At 42.1% G+C, this 18,759-nt stretch overlaps 1 protein-coding gene across 3 annotated transcripts in view; it reads right to left on the bottom strand.

Annotated features, from left to right (window-relative positions):
• The window catches only part of PTPRZ1 (protein tyrosine phosphatase receptor type Z1), a 352,752-nt gene that overhangs the window by 142,140 nt on the left and 191,853 nt on the right, over nt 1–18,759 (bottom strand). For all 3 annotated transcript variants that reach the window (XM_029615443.1, XM_029615442.1, XM_029615444.1), the window contains exons 7-10: nt 17,733–17,890; nt 16,555–16,705; nt 11,239–11,423; nt 9,460–9,586 (exon numbers count right to left, since the gene is read on the bottom strand). In XM_029615443.1, coding sequence (XP_029471303.1) covers nt 9,460–9,586; nt 11,239–11,423; nt 16,555–16,705; nt 17,733–17,890 — 621 coding nt within the window. The remainder of the gene's footprint in view (nt 1–9,459; nt 9,587–11,238; nt 11,424–16,554; nt 16,706–17,732; nt 17,891–18,759) is intronic.

The raw sequence follows: 18,759 nt of genomic DNA on the forward strand, positions 1-18,759 counted from the left end.
GATTTGAAAGTCAGTCTTCCAACCATGGTTAATTGACCTAACCGCTTTTTTTTCCTACAGGATGACTGCTTCAGAAAATATATTTCATTTTCGTTTCACAAATAATTTCTGCTGTGAGTAAGAGACACTGATCCTTTAAACTGTATGATAAGATTGCTTGAAAAACTAGAGAAATCTGCTTAACCACTGAGTGTTAAAGAAATCCAGGCTGCTGTGTTAATCTATAAGAAATGGGCTGACAGCAGCTGAAATTTCCAGGGGTAGGGGCACGATCATTGTTCTTAGCACCTTGTGCCAAGAGTAGAGAGAGGCTACCAGGGTGGGGAGGAGGAAGAGAGAAAGGTAGGGAGAGAAAGAGGCATGGTCCACAGGGATTGCAGGAGTTGAGGGAGGAGGAGTCACCTTTAGGGAGAGAGGCAATTGGGGGGGAGAGGGCTGGACTGGGCAGGAGAGACAGGCTGGGTTGAAAGAGAGACAAGGGGGGGGGGGGAAGAGGAGGAGATGAGAGAAAGATGAGAACCATTCAAAATAGGTAACAGGCTTCCATAAAAGTTCAAAAAGATGCCGGTGTCCTAAGAAAAAGAAACTCCCAAGACAAAGGGCCCAATATTAAAAGTTAGAGGAGCAAGACTCCGAGTGAACATGAGGAAATATTTTCTTACTGAGAGGATGGTGGATGCCTGGAATTGCTGGAGGAATCAGAACCAGGACAGTATTTAGATATGCTTGGGACGACCCAATAAGTCATACAAAACATGGACTTTTGTAAGTGTCTACCAATGACTGTGATAAGCAGTTCCAATTCTTTATTAAAAATACTTTTTATAAAGTGGACGCTATAGAAGAAACTGTTGTGATATGTCACGGCGACAAAACATAGACAAGTTATCTTACCTGTCTCTCTATGGTCAGAAGACAAGGAAAACTGCTGACGACACTGCCTGGCTTCTCAATGATTCAGGCTCACATTTGTTTTATACAGATGGACAATGATCACCACAACTTGACTTACAAAATGGTTCACATGTAATATTAATTTTCCAGAAAGGATTCTTTCATCAGCAACAGAAGAAAGTTGATTTAATTAATTCATGCTGTCTCAAAATTCTAAAACACTGAGTGCTTTTTAAACCAAGCACTGTGGTCTGATATTTTTTAATTTTATATTTCTGTAAAAATCATAATGCACAGATACTGAGGTTTAACAAGTCAAAATAATAAGCCGACTTGGAAACGCCATTCAGGGCACTAATTTTGTTCAACCAATGGAGAACGATACTGAATATTACAATACGGATGATATACTTGCATGTATTTGGAATAAGATATCCAGCTGAATTGGCTTAAATAAAATCCTGCATTTCCTCAAATGCTTTTACTTTATCAGGAGCTAAGCTACATACAACGTTTTATGTTAGAAACCTGAGAAAAACATATTACAAACATGTTGCACAGACAAAAGATCACCTCTCTCCCCCTTTATCACGTAATTATGTATTTATAATTAAGCAGTGAAAAGTCTTGGGGGCCTACGCAATAAACTTTATTGTTCACAGGCAGACCCACATGTGCACGCTATTAGCATTCTATGCAGGAAGGTCTTAATATGCACGTTCAGGGTGCCTGAAAAGATGTTAGCACGAGCGTGCTGAAATTTGCATGCCCTACCTGAAAATGAAGGACCATCATGTGCAAATGGAGAGAGGCAGAGATGGTTTGACGGAGTTCACGTTAAGTAGCATGGCATGCTCCCTCTTCACACAATTTTGCAAGCGCTTGATACCTGCTTGCTTTTTAATACCCTACTTTTGACTGGTGTTAAGCCTCAGCTATTCAGAGGGATAGCCGTGTTAGTCTGCTGTAGCAATAATGACCATGAGGCGGGTGGCACCTTATAGACTAACCAATTTATTGAGGCATGAGTTTTCGAGGACAGCGTATATTGGTTAGTCTATAAGTTGCCACCCATCTCATGTCATTTTAGCATGAGTCTGTTATTTATCAAGGGCGAAAAATAGCATGAGGATGCTAAACCCAGCAAGCTTAGTTCTCTTTTCATCTTCGTTCCTCCTGCTGGCTTCCAAGGAGTAGACAAGTAAGCCTGGTACATGGGGCGCTCTTGTCACTGCAGAGAGAAATGGGAAACCTACTCCACCTCAGGCGAGGTCGTCAAAGGAGAGCAGAGCGATCTAGGAGAGCAGTTGTGGTTGGGGACAGAAAAGAGTGTTCATGGGGGGGTGATACAGGGAGGAGACTGGCTGCTCTGACTCAGCAGGGCACTGACATCTGATCATCCCCCCCCCCCCCTTTCTGACCACCCTATAGTACAGGCAACACAGTGGCAGCACCGCACAGTCTGTTACTGCCTTAAAGCTCACCGAAATGATTTCTGCACTCAAACCAGAAGAACTGGTCAGTCCCAAAAAGCTTTTGAGGCTCAGACTGCTCTTTAGCTCAGGCCTCTGAATGACTACAGTGGTCTTTGACTACACTAACAATATCAATTACAGCAAAGATGTTTTCCCTTTATTTATTTATTGGGCTTTTGTTCTGCTTTTCCAACATCAGCTCAAAGCAGTTACAATCATATCAACAAAAACAAAATCCTAATCCAATTAAAACATAGTTTGAAGTGCTCCAAAAGTGCATGTTAATGTCACCTACCACCCCCATCGTCCTCTTATCTTCCCTGTCCTGCTGGAGGTCTGTCAAAGTTGTTGTTTTTTTTTTTTTGTATTTTGTGTGCATGGGGGGAGGGAGGAGAAGGACAAGGGGGAAGCCCAGTGTCACTTGCCCCTAAGAGACCCCCTCCCCTCTTCTTGTTACTAGCCAGTGAGTGGGGAGAGCCTTCCATTAAAAAAAACCCCAAAACTATCAGGGACAGTCATTCAAGTGCAGCCCGCCAGTCAAGCTCAGCTGCTAATTCTCCCGGTACACTTTTTTTTTTCCCCCAACTAAGGATTTCTCTGTGCTTATCCCAAATCGGAAGAGGGCATGGCCTGAGCACAAAGAATCCTGTTTAACTTGATAATTGGACCCTGGACCAGACTGAACGGAATGAACCTCCTTAAGTTGTTGCCCCCCTGGACCATCGTTTGTCCCTGAAGGAAGAGAACCTGTGTGGGAAGGCTGCCCAGACCTCACTGTTCTTAAAATGGGGAAACTTCCAGAAGCTCCCGGGGCTTGTAACCAATTTTTGAGTGGTAGTCAGGGTCCCATCCCTGCAGGGTGAGTTATTTGTCTAAAGCTATAAAGATGACTCCAGACTGCTACCCCCAGTCGCTGGACATAGGAGACCGGTCAGCTAGGTATTTCTGCTTTGCGAGTGGGAGAAAAGGACTTCACGGTTTCCAGCTGCATTTCTAAAGGAGACAGAAAGCTTTTGGGATTGAAGGGGAGCTCCACCTTTCCTGCAAGGTTGCTCAAGCAGCCTGAGGTTCTGTATTTTTGTGCTTATGGACCATTGAAACGCTCATTCATGGAACAGATGTAAAACACATAACAACACAGGCTTGAAGCAAAAGTGAACAGGAGGTGAGGAGGTTCAAGAGTGGGTGTGTGCCCGGAGACCTGACAATCCAGCCCCTTCCTGCCCACATGAGATCAGCTAGTACTGATGTCTTCTATGCGCATGAGTGTGGGGGAAAGGGACTAGAACAGCTACAATTTGACCAAAGAAATGCACGAGGTGCTTATTTTTCAGGCTGCGTCGAGTAAGATTTCCTCCTTGCACCTACTCAGCAGGGCACGGCACTCTGCTTTGTAAATACACACAGACGGCATGAAAAGCTGATTGTTCTTTAAAATAACAGACGGGCAAAATAAATACATACAATTACAGTGCCACCAGATTTTTAATATTTGAAATCAGCACGCATACTAGAGACTGTTTTGAAAAGGGTTTCTCCTGTTTAAACCTTATGGCAAAAGTCTTTCTACAAGTGAGCCCGGTCTTAGCATCCCTGGCAAACATATGAGTATATGAACCAAAGCTTCAAAGCTGGGTGACATTACGAAGGGCACATTAATTAGAAACCTTCAGGATGTGCTCTTAGAGGACCATGTATTAGCTAGCATTACAATCTGTAAGGTTAGCCTTCCAAAATTTGCCACCCATGGTAAACTAGTGGTAACCCTTGTCTGTTAAAAACAATTATGCAAATGGGAAACACTTACTGAAGAAAAAAATGACCAAGACCCAATGCTTGTTAACCAGCCCGAGTGGGAGGGGACAGAAGAGATAGGAGACCACAGGGGAGGCAGATGCAGGGGAACGAGAAGCCAGGGAAGCAGGGCTCTCGGGGGGTTGCCAGCTTCTGAGAAATCTAGAATTATAATTAGTGGGATGGGAACCTTCTCCAGTATTTCAAAATATCCAAAAAGCCAGATATGCGCTCCTCTGCCCAGCCCAGCCCAGCTCTCAGTGGTTTGAAGTTTCCCTTGAAAGGTTTGGGGACCCCTGTACTCTGGCATCGTGTGCACCATCCTTAACAGACCGGAAATAATGCTGGTCTTCTGCCACACAAGGAATAAGATAATCCAGCAAAGCAGTACAGGCCCTGACCAATGCAACGGCGCAAACCAACTAAGGTGCAGGCCCCATGCTCAATTATGAGAACAGAAAAGAAATATTTTAAGCTTTAGATGGAACACTTGGTAATTCTGTTGACCAAAGAAGCAGCAGCCAGAAAATCCCATCACCATTTAGGATGAGCAATCATGATGTTTTTTTTTAGCTGAGATCTTTTAAAATTCAGTGTAGTCACATTTCATGAGAATATAAAATGAAATTCATGTCAACACAGCTTTTCCTCTGACTATGAATGTATTTCGAAAACTAGGTCACGTATTTTGGACAGAACTGTTCTATTTATATACTGTTGTTCCAAAAGTTTACAATACATATTCTTAGACAATTTACTTACTGGGCCAACGAACATGTTTTAGGTCAACATAATATCGGGAAGGAAATCAAGGACGTATTTATGCATTTTCTAGGCTAATGTAACACTGTTTACAAATTCTAATTTTCCTAGCACTACACTTCACTTTTTTCCATTCTTATTGCTCATTCTACTAAGTATGTCTCCGGTACTCATAGAGAAGTTATCGGCATATTGTTGTTTTATGTTAAGTCGTAAGCAATTCTAAAGAGCCATGTTTTTAGCTCACATTTGAAACTCTTTCTTTCTGTTATCAGACATTTTTGGTGAAAATCTAATTCTGCTGGGGATAAGGAAGGGCTGAGCAGAGCCTTAGATGTCACCCAGTCCCCTTTTTTTTCCCATCAAATTAAAAACAAATCATGAGTTAAATTAAATGGGTACGGACAAAATGCTAGAGATGTGCATTCGTTTTTCACAAATTAGACAATTTCAACGACAATTGTCTAATTCGTCATGGTTCGTGGGCACCGGAAAATGAACGGAATTTTTCTGAAATTTCGGAAAAATTCGTAGTTCGTGTTAGTGCGCGCTAACTTTAAAATGTTAGTGCGCGCTAAATATGGCTAGCGCGCACTAACATGAAAATCGGGACCCACAAAAATTTAAAAAAAAAGAACCGCAGGAAAAACGAAATTTTCTGCGGGGGCCTGAAAACGAAGCCCGAACCGATAGAGGTAAAGACTGCACATTTCTAGAAAATGCCACATGGCCAGCCAGGGAATCCCCCTTCTATAGTCACTTCCTCCTATTACTCTCAGGGGTTAAACCACAAATTTGGAGCTCTCTGAGAAGCACCCTCTTGGGGCCTTGTGTACTGAGCATTTTTTCCCATAGACAAAATTCTTTTTGCTCATCTGGTCCTTAGGTGATTTGAATTTGAGAGTAATTGAGGAGAGACGTGCACAAATATTTACAGCAAATGGAAAAAGGCAAGAAATTCCCCAGTTATACCATTTTTTTTCTATAGAATTTTGTGTGAAAATATTTGATGAAACAAGTGAAAGAATTTGCCCATTTTTACTACATCTGCAAATCCCTTTCATATTCTTTTTTTTTACATTGTTTGTAAATATACACACAACTTTACAATTTCCTTTTTTTTTTTACCCCAGGTATTTCTCTTATTAAAGTTTATGGCAAATAATTTTGCAGTTGTACACATTTTCTGAATTATTCGGGAACTGAACATTTTACTCTCCAGACATCCTAAATGTAGGCCCTCCATAAGAGGCCCTTGCAGTATGGTTTTGAAGACCCCTAGGGGTAGACTCTGTGGGTGGGGAATGGTCAGAAAAAACAACTCCAGAGGGCAATGGAGAAGGAGCTGTCTTAAGGACAGGGCATAAGAACAGTCAAGCTGCCAGGCTTGGTCAACGAAAGCTCTTGGAAGGTACAAGCAGCTAAAGCGTTGAATCCTAGGCTCAGAAAACGCGAGTACCAGTGGATTCCCTTGAGCAAAGTGTGTGGCACATTAGTACAAAGGTCCAGAAATAGAAGGCGTTAGCAGTTTGTCACAAAATTTTCCCCGAATTTGCTTTTAGAGCCATGGTGTAAGGTTAAAAAAAAAAAAAAAAAGTTGGCAGCAAATTGAGGGCTACGTTTAAGCCTTTTCAAAGTAAAAAGAATGCTAATACAGCTTGCTAAGCCTGTGGTTTATGAATAAAGAACTGTATTGAATCAGTAAAGGAGACTGTGTGTGTGTGTACTGTTATACGGAGTAACGGGGAAGATAGTACAGCTCAAGGCCCCCAAACAGAAAGTGAGAACGGTTGAATTCACTGCTTCCTGTAAATGAGCAGTCTGTCCAACCAGTTTCTCTTGTAAATAAAAGTCAGACCTGTTTGGGACCCACGCCAGCTGAGTACATTTGCATTTATGTAAGTTAGTAGCTTGTAGACGCATTTATTATTCTAAATGTTCTTCCTTATGCCAGCAATGCCCAAGTTCAAAGAATGAATGGTGACATGAAGACAATTCTTTGCATCCTTTTGTGAGTTACAGAGGAAATACAAATGTCAAATGATAGGACAGCAAATGTTTTTTTGAAAGGCAACAGAAGGGCCATTAACAACAGATTATGAGGCCCGTACACATCTTTCAAATTCCTGGCTTTAGTCATAGCCGGGGACTTCTTTTGGCCGGAATCCAGGGCTGTATTATTTGCTGGACTACACTGACACCATATGGATGTTATTGGAAAGGGAAGATATAAGAATTTATGAGAATGAACTTTTCTTGTTCAGCCTATGGGATGCTATTTTAATTTCTAAACTGGTCAATTGTAGGCTTTTGCACCCAGGTTTGAGTGGGATCTATCCTTCTGGAGCCACCGAGAGACCAGGGATTGAATACTAATGAGACAAAATTAATTACATATAAAAAGAGAAGTTTGTCTTAGAGAGAGAGAGAAAGGAAAAAAGGACAACATGACGTGAATCTGGTATATCAGCCTTTGGTTGTGTGGAAACAGAAAAAGAGAAAAGTAGTTTTTTTCATTTGCTTCAGGGAGTTTGCTAATAGGTTCTCTCTCTCATTTGGTCAGATGCAACCAACATATCCTTTTTGTTGTTTTCCTAGCAAGAGTAATTAAAGGTGATTTTTTTTTTTTTTAGATAAACTTTCGTTTGTTTATTTTCAAACTAACAATATTAACATAGTTCTTACATCCATTTAGAGTTAGGAAAATTTAGTTTTGTAAGATTTGTCACCATTTTATTCAAAATAGAGAGGGATTACTTATGTAATGTGATGAGATTTTGCTGATATCTCTGTGAGGCAAGCTGATTCTGGATGCATGTGGAGCACTAGACAGATTCCCAAGCATCTGTAACTTCATTCGTCAATCATCTGGACTGCTGAGTGGTTCACCTAAAGTATTCAGCAATCATGTGAGGTTGAACTGAAACAATATGTGAATAATCTGGCCGAAATTTAGATGAGAATTTTGAGAACTCCAAAATCGGCCTCGGAGGGAACTTCCCTACCCACCCAACTCCACCTTCCCTTCTCTTCCCTCCCCCGCCCTTTCCCCCTAGCTTTTCTTTTTTTCTGTTTTTATCTCCAAACCTACTTCAGCCCTGGGGCTGAAGTAAGTTGTGTGCGCCGGCCGACTGCCGACGCGTGATCCCCGGCACAGCAGCAAATACGGTCGCTGTACCGGGAGCCTAACCCCGCCCTGCCCCCGGACCGCCCATGCCCCGCCCCCTCCCCCACCCCTTTTTGTAAGCCCCGGGACTTACACACGTCCCGGGGCTTTACGTGCGTCGCCAGGCCCGGCGCGCATAACCTTTTGAAAATCCGGCCCATGGTGTATAAAAATCTAAATGTATTATTTATATGTGCATGCACTAATTTTGCTTATAATTAGAGCTTCCGAGTTTAGGTTTTAATCGATAAACCCCGATAAAACAACCTCAGTGCTAAAATAAATAAAAAAGGTGTTCATTGGATAAACATCAGAAAACACAGCTTCTCCTTGTACACTTTTACCCCTTTTTTGACTACGCTGGATCCTCTGCTTTGTTTTTTTTTGCCTTTTCCATACTAATGACACCTCAGCTGCATAAATGTATGCATGTATTTGATTCAACTGGAAAAGGTAACCAGCAATAGTACCTGCACTGTGAAAACACCAAACGTACACCAATTTTTGGTATTCACATAGAACCTCTAATTAGAAAATAAACACCTGAATTTACAATTTATAAACTCCTAAAATCAGAAGCCCTACTTACAGTACTTGCAATAGTAATAACTTGTGTTTATTTAATTTGTGGGGGGGGGGGGTGTTATTATTTTTTTTTGGCTCCAGCTTCTCTTCCCCACCCCTGGGAGAACCTTTCGTTGTGTGCAGTGTGTTACACACTCCCTTTCCAAATCACCCAGTGAGAATTGAAGTTTTTTGTGTGATCCCTCCCATAGGTAGGGCATTACATTTATTTGTAAGGTACGGATAAGAATCTGCATTGGTGCTTTAGTGAGTTCCACCTGTGGCCCACTACACCATCTGATAAAGCAAAAACCGATTAGGACTATCGCTCTGGTACATCAGGCACACGTACAGATCTGCCGCGTCCTGGGGCCCAGAGTGGCCACTGTCAGAGAAAGGAAGGTGAGTTCAATAGGCCTTGGTCTGACTCAGCATAGCATTTCTTTCTTGCATAATAACTGAAGGAGAGCTGACAATGGAACAGAAAGTGACCGAGCCTCCCACCTGAGATTTTTTTTTGTGCCCCAGTTAATTCATTAATTAGATCTTCGTTTATAGCTTTTCTAGTCCACTCTAAGTGCTTTTCTGTTGAAAGTATGGCAAATAATTATGGCCTATATCATACAAAAAAAACCCAAACAACCCAGTCCCCCTGCAACCAAAATAAAATGTGACTACAAAGATTTTAAAACTCCAGTTCAATCTTAAAAAGTTAAGAATGCTTAACTGGTTTGCAAACAAACAACTTTGCAGGACAGTCTTCTCTCTGCTCAAAACTACTTCTCTTCTCAAATCGACACTTACCTGGGTCATCCGGGGGCATGTCAACAATCACTTGGTCGCTGTGCTTCCCATAAAGACCATTAGTGCACAAAGCTATAATCTGAAGAACATAGCTTGTGTTGGGCAGCAAATTATTTAGAATAGCTCCCTAAAAGAAAAATTAGCAATTTTACACAAGCATGATGGCAGAATATAAGTGCTATGTAATTTAATATGTGCTAACTTTCTATATTTTGGAATACTTTTTGCACCAAAGGAATGTGTAGACACAAGGAAACTCTCATTGGGGACTGGAGAGCTTTGATAAATTGTTCAAACCTGTAATATATTTTAGCATGTATTTTCTGTGTCCTCGAGCAACAAGTTTATGAACTGTTGAGTTTATCTGTAAGTGTCAGCAATCAACTCTCAGATTGGGAACTATTCTTTAGTGATCCTGTTAAGGAATTCCTCAATTATACAACTGTTGTTTGTTTTTTTTTACTATAGAATTTTATGTGAAAATATTTGATGAGATAAGAGAATTTCCCTAAAGGCACAATTGCTGAGACCATAGGCCTTGTTTGACAATTGAAAGCAAATTCTTAGATACAGGACTCTTGACAGAAGCATTTGACTACTACAACTGTGAGATCCAGCAACCTCATTTGCACTAAGAATACCAGTTATAAGCCTAGAGAGGAATGTTAGCAAAATATCCCAAAAGCATAAGAAATGTAAGTGTCATGTCTACAGTGACAGTGGAGTCATTTTCTAACTCTTAAAATCCAATCCTTTAAAAATAGTAAATCATGCACAAATGTGGACCTCAACATACTGTAATGCAAGGCCACCATCATCATTTGTTTCATGCATTTTCAGCAAAAGAATTCAAAACGTGTGATAGTATTTGAACTATCGATTGTCCATAGCAAATAAGAAGTTGTACAAGCTTTTTTCATGTGTATTTGGAGAAGGGATGAGCAGAAGGGCGAGACAGGGGGGTCCCAAAGGCCTCCACATCCATGAAGGATGTTTTAAAGGGAAGTTGAAAAGATTTTTCAGAGGAACTTGAATGGAGATCTAGGTTTCTTTTTATTGCCCAGCCGCTTCCTGTTGTACAGTGGTGTCCCTCCCTCAGGCACTGGGGGCTTTCACTTGCAGGCCATGGGGATTTTCTGACTTTTTCGTGTCCCTCCCCGCCTCCACTTCTCAGTCTGGCTTTTGCAGCACTGCTCCTCAGCTGGAAGCTTCAGACCGAGGCTCCTTTTGGAGTCCAGGTACAAGTGCACTCTGTACCAGCCAGTGTGTGTCGCTCTAGTGCTACAGCTTGGCACCTCTTCCTTCTTGAGGGCTTTGTGCATTGCTTCTGCAGGATCCCTAGCCCTGAGCAACCCAAGGATCATGCATGCACTGCTAAAACCTACTACGCCTTGCAAGGCAAAGAAGTGAGCAGAAGAATAAAGCAGACATTCTGCATGTTAGGAATTGTGCACGCATTGCATATGATGGTATGGTGGGTAATAAAAGCTCTTTGACAATTCACCATTAGGCTCTTTAGTTCTCACTAAAAGATTTCATGTCCAAAAAATCTGAACTGGCGCAGGTTCCGATACACCAAATTAGTAATTTATCCTCCTCTGTCCTTTACTATATTATTGCTAATATCACAAATGTGTTATATCGCGAACCCTAACTGAAAGTGCACACAATTTCCCACACTGGGGTATTTCAATAGCTGTGAAACACTGACACTTTAGGACTGCACCATGCTATGACACTAGTAAACTCTTATATAGGAAATAATGAGCACGCAGTTACCAAGTCCTGATACCCATCTGTTAGAAATTCATGCTTGGTCTGGTCCTCTCCTTCCAGCTGCTGATAAAAAACAGCATATTTTTCAATCGTTGCATCGTATACAACTCGTGGTCTGTCCCACGTGACAAGTAAGCTCGTGTAATTCTTTGGATCAGCTTGGATGTTTTCTGGTTCTGTGCTGCAGACTTAAAAGAACACATGGCATGGTTACAAATGGTTGGAGATTTTCCTGAAAGAGGGAACATCCGAAATTTAAGCTGGGCAGGTCTTTCCTTTCTGAGGACGTTACACAAGTCAGAATTAATCTGCAGAATCTTTTTTACTTACAAAACAGAACAAAGTAGATGACAGCATTCTCCAAAGTTATGAAATAACGTGCTAAGGGTGAGTACCTAAAACCCAATTCAGGTAAACTCTGCACACCCTGTGTCAAATATGGTTAAGTGGTCCCATATTGGTCTGTGGGAATTCACAGCTTGCTAAATGTTATTTGGCAGCACAAAACAAGATGGCAAGGTATTGGCTCCTCTACACTAGGGTATAGTTAGTTATAGGACTTCTGTTTATTAGGTGTTAACTGATAAACACCAACAAAAATAAAATTCCGTCAGTACTGAATGATGTTATATAGTGCAGACACTAGTGCCATCCCTTCATAGCTTGATGGGGTGACACTAGTGTTTGCACTACATAACATAACTCAATATTAGGCTAAGCTATACAAGCTAGGGAAATAAGAAAATTAAGCTCCCAAAGAGTCACTTTGTATTCTTTTCAGATTAAAAAGAAAAATAAAATTCAATTGTGGTTTGTATAAGTATAACAAATATGCATCTGCAAAAGAGGAAGCAGAACAGCTGCACAATACTTTCCTATTGTTTGTTCAGTTTAGTTTTCAACCACAAGAGGGCACCCCAAACCAAGAAGTTTCCATATGTATTTGCAAGGTTCATTGGACGAGGCTCACAAACACATTCATCGAAAGCCCAAAGAAGCATGACGAAACTGAGGTGTAAATACAATCAATCAATCAATTAATTCAAATCAAGTGAGTGATATGGCAAAGAATGTGGATAGGAGTGATGATAGATTTTCTGCTACGGCCTTGTCTTCCCTGAACGTCCTTTTCACCCATTGCTCATCTAGCAGCGTGGAGGTGCGGCCGACTGCTTACAGCAACAGACTGAGGACCAGGGAAGGCAGTGCTGCTCCTTGTAACCTGGAGCAAGCCACGTCCCCCTCCATTACCTCAGATAGGTTCTTAGATTATAAACCCTCTGGGGGAGAGGAAAATACCTACCAGCACCTGAATGCAATCCACTCTGAAGGGTAATGGAAGGCAGAACAGAAAGTAATTCAGTTAACTGACTGCCTCACAAGCTTCCTGCTTTCAATATACTTGGGAAAGATTTTGTTTGGGGTTTTTGCCTTTCTGGAAAACGTCTTTTCCGATTCCCGTTTGGCCTGTCTTATTGATGCTTTACACCTAATTTGCCAGGGATTTTCCACTTTCCTATTTTCTTCATTTGGATCCACTTTCCAGTTTTTGGATGCAGTCCTTTGGGCTAGCAGAGCCTCTTTACCCCATCATTTAATTATACTTGTAGTCATTTTTACCTCTTCTAATGCCTTCCAAGATTTGTACCTTTTCTAATGCCTTCCAAGTTCTTTTCTAACCAATTTCCTCATTTTATCCTAGTCTCCTTGTTAATGTTAAGTGCTACTGCAGTAATGGTCCTTAATGTCCTCCTTTCAGTGACTGTGAGATATTGTGATCGCTCTTTAAGCACCTACAGAAGATTGGGAGAAAGGGCAGTATCTGGAAGGCTATGTGCGCTAATGTCCACAGTATGGGAAATAAAGACCCAGATCCAGTGGAAGTCATGGAAGAGGCTGACTTGGATATAATCGTGGTCACAGAGAGCCAGGACTGGGCTGCACCTAGAATTTCGCCCTGCTGCTTGATGCAGTCCATGTCATAAGTATGAAGGTCATATGAAACAGATGTTTTGCTAAATAGCAGGGTGAAATTCTCCACACCTATGGTATTCTATTTTTTCACTATGGGGATATATCTAGACCAGGCTATTATCTATTCAGGAAAGACAGGTTATGAAGAAATTGAGGAGGCGTAGCACTATATATATATATATTGTGATCGCTCTTTAAGCACCTACAGAAGATTGGGAGAAAGGGCAGTATCTGGAAGGCTATGTGCGCTAATGTCCACAGTATGGGAAATAAAGACCCAGATCCAGTGGAAGTCATGGAAGAGGCTGACTTGGATATAATCGTGGTCACAGAGAGCCAGGACTGGGCTGCACCTAGAATTTCGCCCTGCTGCTTGATGCAGTCCATGTCATAAGTATGAAGGTCATATGAAACAGATGTTTTGCTAAATAGCAGGGTGAAATTCTCCACACCTATGGTATTCTATTTTTTCACTATGGGGATATATCTAGACCAGGCTATTATCTATTCAGGAAAGACAGGTTATGAAGAAATTGAGGAGGCGTAGCACTATATATATATATATATTGTGATCGCTCTTTAAGCACCTACAGAAGATTGGGAGAAAGGGCAGTATCTGGAAGGCTATGTGCGCTAATGTCCACAGTATGGGAAATAAAGACCCAGATCCAGTGGAAGTCATGGAAGAGGCTGACTTGGATATAATCGTGGTCACAGAGAGCCAGGACTGGGCTGCACCTAGAATTTCGCCCTGCTGCTTGATGCAGTCCATGTCATATGTATGAAGGTCATATGAAACAGATGTTTTGCTAAATAGCAGGGTGAAATTCTCCACACCTATGGTATTCTATTTTTTCACTATGGGGATATATCTAGACCAGGCTATTATCTATTCAGGAAAGACAGGTTATGAAGAAATTGAGGAGGCATAGCACTATATATATATATATATATATATATATATATCTTTAAAGCAACAGAACTGCAAGGCTTATGAAGTAAGGAGGCAACACCAGGATTAACCTGGCAATCCATTTATATGGGAGTGATATGCAGACTTCCGTCACAGGTGGAAAAAATGGATAGAGATTTACTTGAAGACATTCACCAAATTGTTATGAGCTAACAATATGCTCTTACTAGGTGTTTTCAATCTGTTGGATGTTGATTAGGGCACCCCGGTTGCAGCGCTATCTAGAAGCAGCGAGATGCTGGATTGGCTGCAGATGACCTGTTCCGGCAGCTGGTAACTGCTGATTGACACAGGAGGGGGCGAATGGGCAGAACGTTTGAGGTCATATTAGGGAATTGTCTGGGATCCGGTGATCACCAGATGGCACAGGCTGCAGTGGTCCAGCCTTAAGGATCCGGGACATCAGGAAAACTAACTTTGCTAAGATGAGGGAATAACTCAAGGAGTCCTTTATGGGATGGGATAAGAGAGGGGAAGAAGAAAAGCAGTAGCTAAAACAAAGAATATTGTAAGGTCAAGCCAACCTTTTTGCTAGGAAGGTAAATAAAGGTAACAGGAAAAAAAAGAGGCCATTGTGGTTATCTAAAAAAGTGGTTGAAAAGCTAAGTAAGAAAGGGTTAGCATTCATAAACTACATGAGATCGCAAGAGGAAGCCAGAAAAAATGATCTGGAGAAGCTAAGAAAGGCTGGGAAAACAGGAAAGTGAAGGCGCAAATGGAATTAAAAATAGCCATTAGCCAATACAGTAAAAGAGGGCAAGACGACTTTTTTTTTCCAGATATATTAGTGACAGGATGAAGTGTAAAAATGGGATTGTAAGACTCAAAGGATGAAGGAGGGGAATATGTAGAGGCTGATGAGAAGAACGCAGAATTGTTTAAGAAATATTTCTGTTCAGTGTTCACTGAGGAAGGGCTTGGAATGGGACCCCAGGAAAGGGCCACAAACAGCAATGGAAGGGAGGCAGACCTCCGATTACAGAATCCTGCGTTTATCAGGCGCCAGTAAAAGTAGACAAAGCAATGGGGTTGGACGGGATATATTAAAGGACTTTGGGCAGTTCTGGAGCACAAGCTTTTTAATGTTTCTTTAGCGTCAGAAATGATTCTAAAAGACTGCAGAAAGGCAAACGTAGTTCCTCTTCCCAAAGGTTGAAGGAGGAGTTTGATAACTACAGGCCAATTAATCGGACCTCGGTGGCCAGTAAATTACTGGAATTGCTGCTAAAACAGAGGATAGTGCAGGATATAAGGGAGTACAGTTTCACCAGATCTAGATCTTGTCGAACAAGTCTAAGCAACTTCTTTGACTGGTTGGCCAGAGAGTTACATCATGGAAGAGCACTAGATGTAGTGCACTTCGGTTTCAGCAAGGCTTTTGATTCCGCATAGACAACTTACAAGCAAACTAAGCTCCCTGAGAATAGGCCCTAAAATGACTGATTGGGTTGGAAACTGGTTGAATGGGAGGCAACAAAGATTAGTGGTTCTCTTCAACATTTTCATATCAGTGATATCATAAAAGGGTTATTGGGAAAGCTTTGTCTTTTTCCGCATGATACAACAATCTGCAACAGGATAGAATCCCTGGAAGGTGTGGAAATCATGAAGAGGGATCTCGTAAAGCTTGAGGACTTGTCTGGAGTTCAGCAGCTAAAATGTAATGTTAAAAAATGCATGGTTCTGCATTTGGGTTGCAAAAACCCAAGAGAGCAGTTCAGTACAGAGGTGAAGTTTTTCTGTGCATAAAACAAAAGCAGGATCTGGGGGGGGGAGGATCATATCGTATGAAGGTGGCCAAATAGGTGGAGGATAAGGCGATGGCAAAAGCCAAAATGATGCTTGATTGCATAGGAAGAGGAATAGACAGCAGGAAAGGAAGGGATAATGCTTCTATGTGAGACCTCATTTTGAGCACTGTGTACAATTCTGGAGACCGAACTGTAAAAAAAGATACAAAACAAACAGAGTCAGTCCAGAAGGTAGTTACTAAAATGGTCAACAGTCTTTATCATAAAGCATTTGGTCGCAGACGAAAAATCTAAATATATACACCTTGGAAAAAAGTGGAGATATGATAGAGATATTTTTATATTATCAAGGAAGGGGGATATTTTTCAACAGAAAGGGGGCTTTGGAATGCAGGGTAATGAGATGAGAGTGAAAGGGGGTGGATTCCGGAGTAATCTAAGGAAATACTTTTCAGAGAGGATGGTGATTGCATGGAACAGCCTCCCAGTGGAGGTGATAGAGACCAGGACAGTATCGGAATTCAATAAAAGCCTGGAAGCGGAATGGATTGTAGAGATGGGCCGACAAGTTAGGCTGTGTCTTTTTTTTTTTTGCCATCACAATTCTCGCTTTCTAAGCACCTGGTTCGTGAATTTCTTCCTTCCCGGTGTAAGACGAGAACACTTGTCCAAAGAACTTGTATTGCTGCTCTCTGAAGGTGTTCTGCAAGTAGTCCATCACCATGACGTAGCGAGACTTCTGCATCGTGAGCACTTCGCAAAATAATTCCAGCTGAAATACAAAACACCAAACACAAACAGTAAGAAGTCTTTTTCTTCTTTCTACGGAAAGCTTTCCAAAATATGCTTGAAACATAACACGCCACAATCTTAATCAGGAAACATAGGGCCTCATTTTCCACGCTGCTCGCACGCGATAAGGGACCTTTCGCACGCGAAAAGTCCCTTATCACGTGCGATACCAGGATGGGGGCGGAGTCGGGGCGGAGTCGGCCCCGGAAGAGGAGGAGTCGGGGCGTCACCGGGGCCGACTCTGCGCCGATGCCGGACAGCGAAAAGGTAAGTGCCTTTTTGTGGCAGCTTTCGCTCCCAATAGCTACACCTTCTATGGTGGCACTATTGGGTGCGAAACCAGCAGCGATCGCACCACGACGGTGCGATCGCTGCCAACTAGCGCAGGCCCTGCCCCCATTTCGGCCCCCCGCCCCTCATCTTCTAAAGTATCGCAGGCCTGCGATACTTTAGAAAATGAGGCCAATAGTAGCATAGTAATGATGGCAGAAAAAGACCAAATGACCCATTCAGTCTTCCCAGCAAGCGTCTTATGGTAGTAACTGCTGCTCCGTGCAGGTTACCCCCAAGCTGTATGTTAAGGATAGTAATATTAGAAATCAAAACCAAACAACTGTCCAATCCCATAACAAAATTACTGTTAGCAACATTTTTACAGAATGAGCAGCCTTCCTGATAAATCATACAATGCTGCCTCTTGAATGTGCTTTGCATTGGCACTTGGCCGTAGAAGCAGTCCTGTGTTTCTTCCCTAATTTCGATATATCAGTAACCTGGACCCTAAAAGCCAGGGCCCAGCGTTGGCTGTCATCTGAATCCAATCCCCCTTTTCTCCCCCTCGCCCGCCATGGCTTGCACATGGCTTCTGCATTTGCAAAGAAGTGTTGCACTTTTTTTAAGCAATAAGGATAGGAGATTGTTGTGTTACTTTCCCATGCTTAGGAATTACTTTCCCCTGGAATTCTCTCGGATTAGTATCCCCACTTTAGATGCATGAAATCTATTACCTGGCTTTCAGAAATAGTAACTGTGTCCTGAAAAATAATCCATTCAACTGTTTCTGTGCAGGGAGGAGTCGACAGAGATCCATTGTAGACAAAATATTTGTCTGTGTAGTTTGGCAGAAGATTCAACAGTACAAATGGTTGTAAAGTAGCTTTTTTCCCTGTAAAAAAACATGATTATTTATAATCGAAAAGTTATAAGTAATTCAACCCTAGTCTAGACACAGACCTGAAATAGATTCAGAGAACCATAACAGACAATTTTCAAGACTTTCACTTTCATGTAATTCTCTTTAAAACAATCCTTGCAGCTAATATTGTTAGGTTTGACTAATGTTTGGTTTTTTTTCATAAGGAACAGACCCAACTGTGTCATGCCCTGAACCAGAGATGGGACAAATGTCAGAGGCAGCTTCAATCAAAGGGCACAAGGTGGCAAGGGGTGGGGAGGAGTAGTGGGGGGAGTGAGGGGGGGGGGGGGGGGGGGAGAGAGAGTGAAAGGCTTTTAGGGGGGGAGAGGGGGAGGAGGAGCAGAGGGGGAAACAGGTGTGTAGTGGGGCAGGACTCTGAGGCTTGTGACTGGTGCTAGGATATAATTGTCAGCATAGCTTCCTGTCCCAGGGCAAAGGGCTAGGGTTACTATAAAGTGAATCATACTGCTTTAGAAATCAAGCTCAGAGTGGAGGAGTAGCTTAGTGGTTAGAGTGGTGCGCTAAGAACCAGGAGATCAGGGTTCAAAAGCCCCACTGTCCTCATGCAAGTCACTTTACCCTCCATTGCCTCAGGTACAAATGTACAAGTCGATGCAATAAAACTTGCGGGTGTTGAGCGCCCGCACTCCAGGCACCTCTCCTGGGCACACAATTCTCTATTTAAATTAGGGCCTCCTTATTAGCGGAAGCAGCGGCTGTCAGCAGGTCTGACAACCGACACTTAATTTTGCCAGCATCCATTTTCGAACCCATGGACTGGCGGGCAGATTTTTTTTTTTGAAGGCTTTTTTTAAATTTTTGGGACCTCCTGCTTAATA

The sequence above is a fragment of the Rhinatrema bivittatum genome, chromosome 9 (genome assembly GCF_901001135.1).
Source record: "Rhinatrema bivittatum chromosome 9, aRhiBiv1.1, whole genome shotgun sequence".
In the NCBI taxonomy this organism is placed as follows: Eukaryota; Metazoa; Chordata; class Amphibia; order Gymnophiona; family Rhinatrematidae; genus Rhinatrema; species Rhinatrema bivittatum.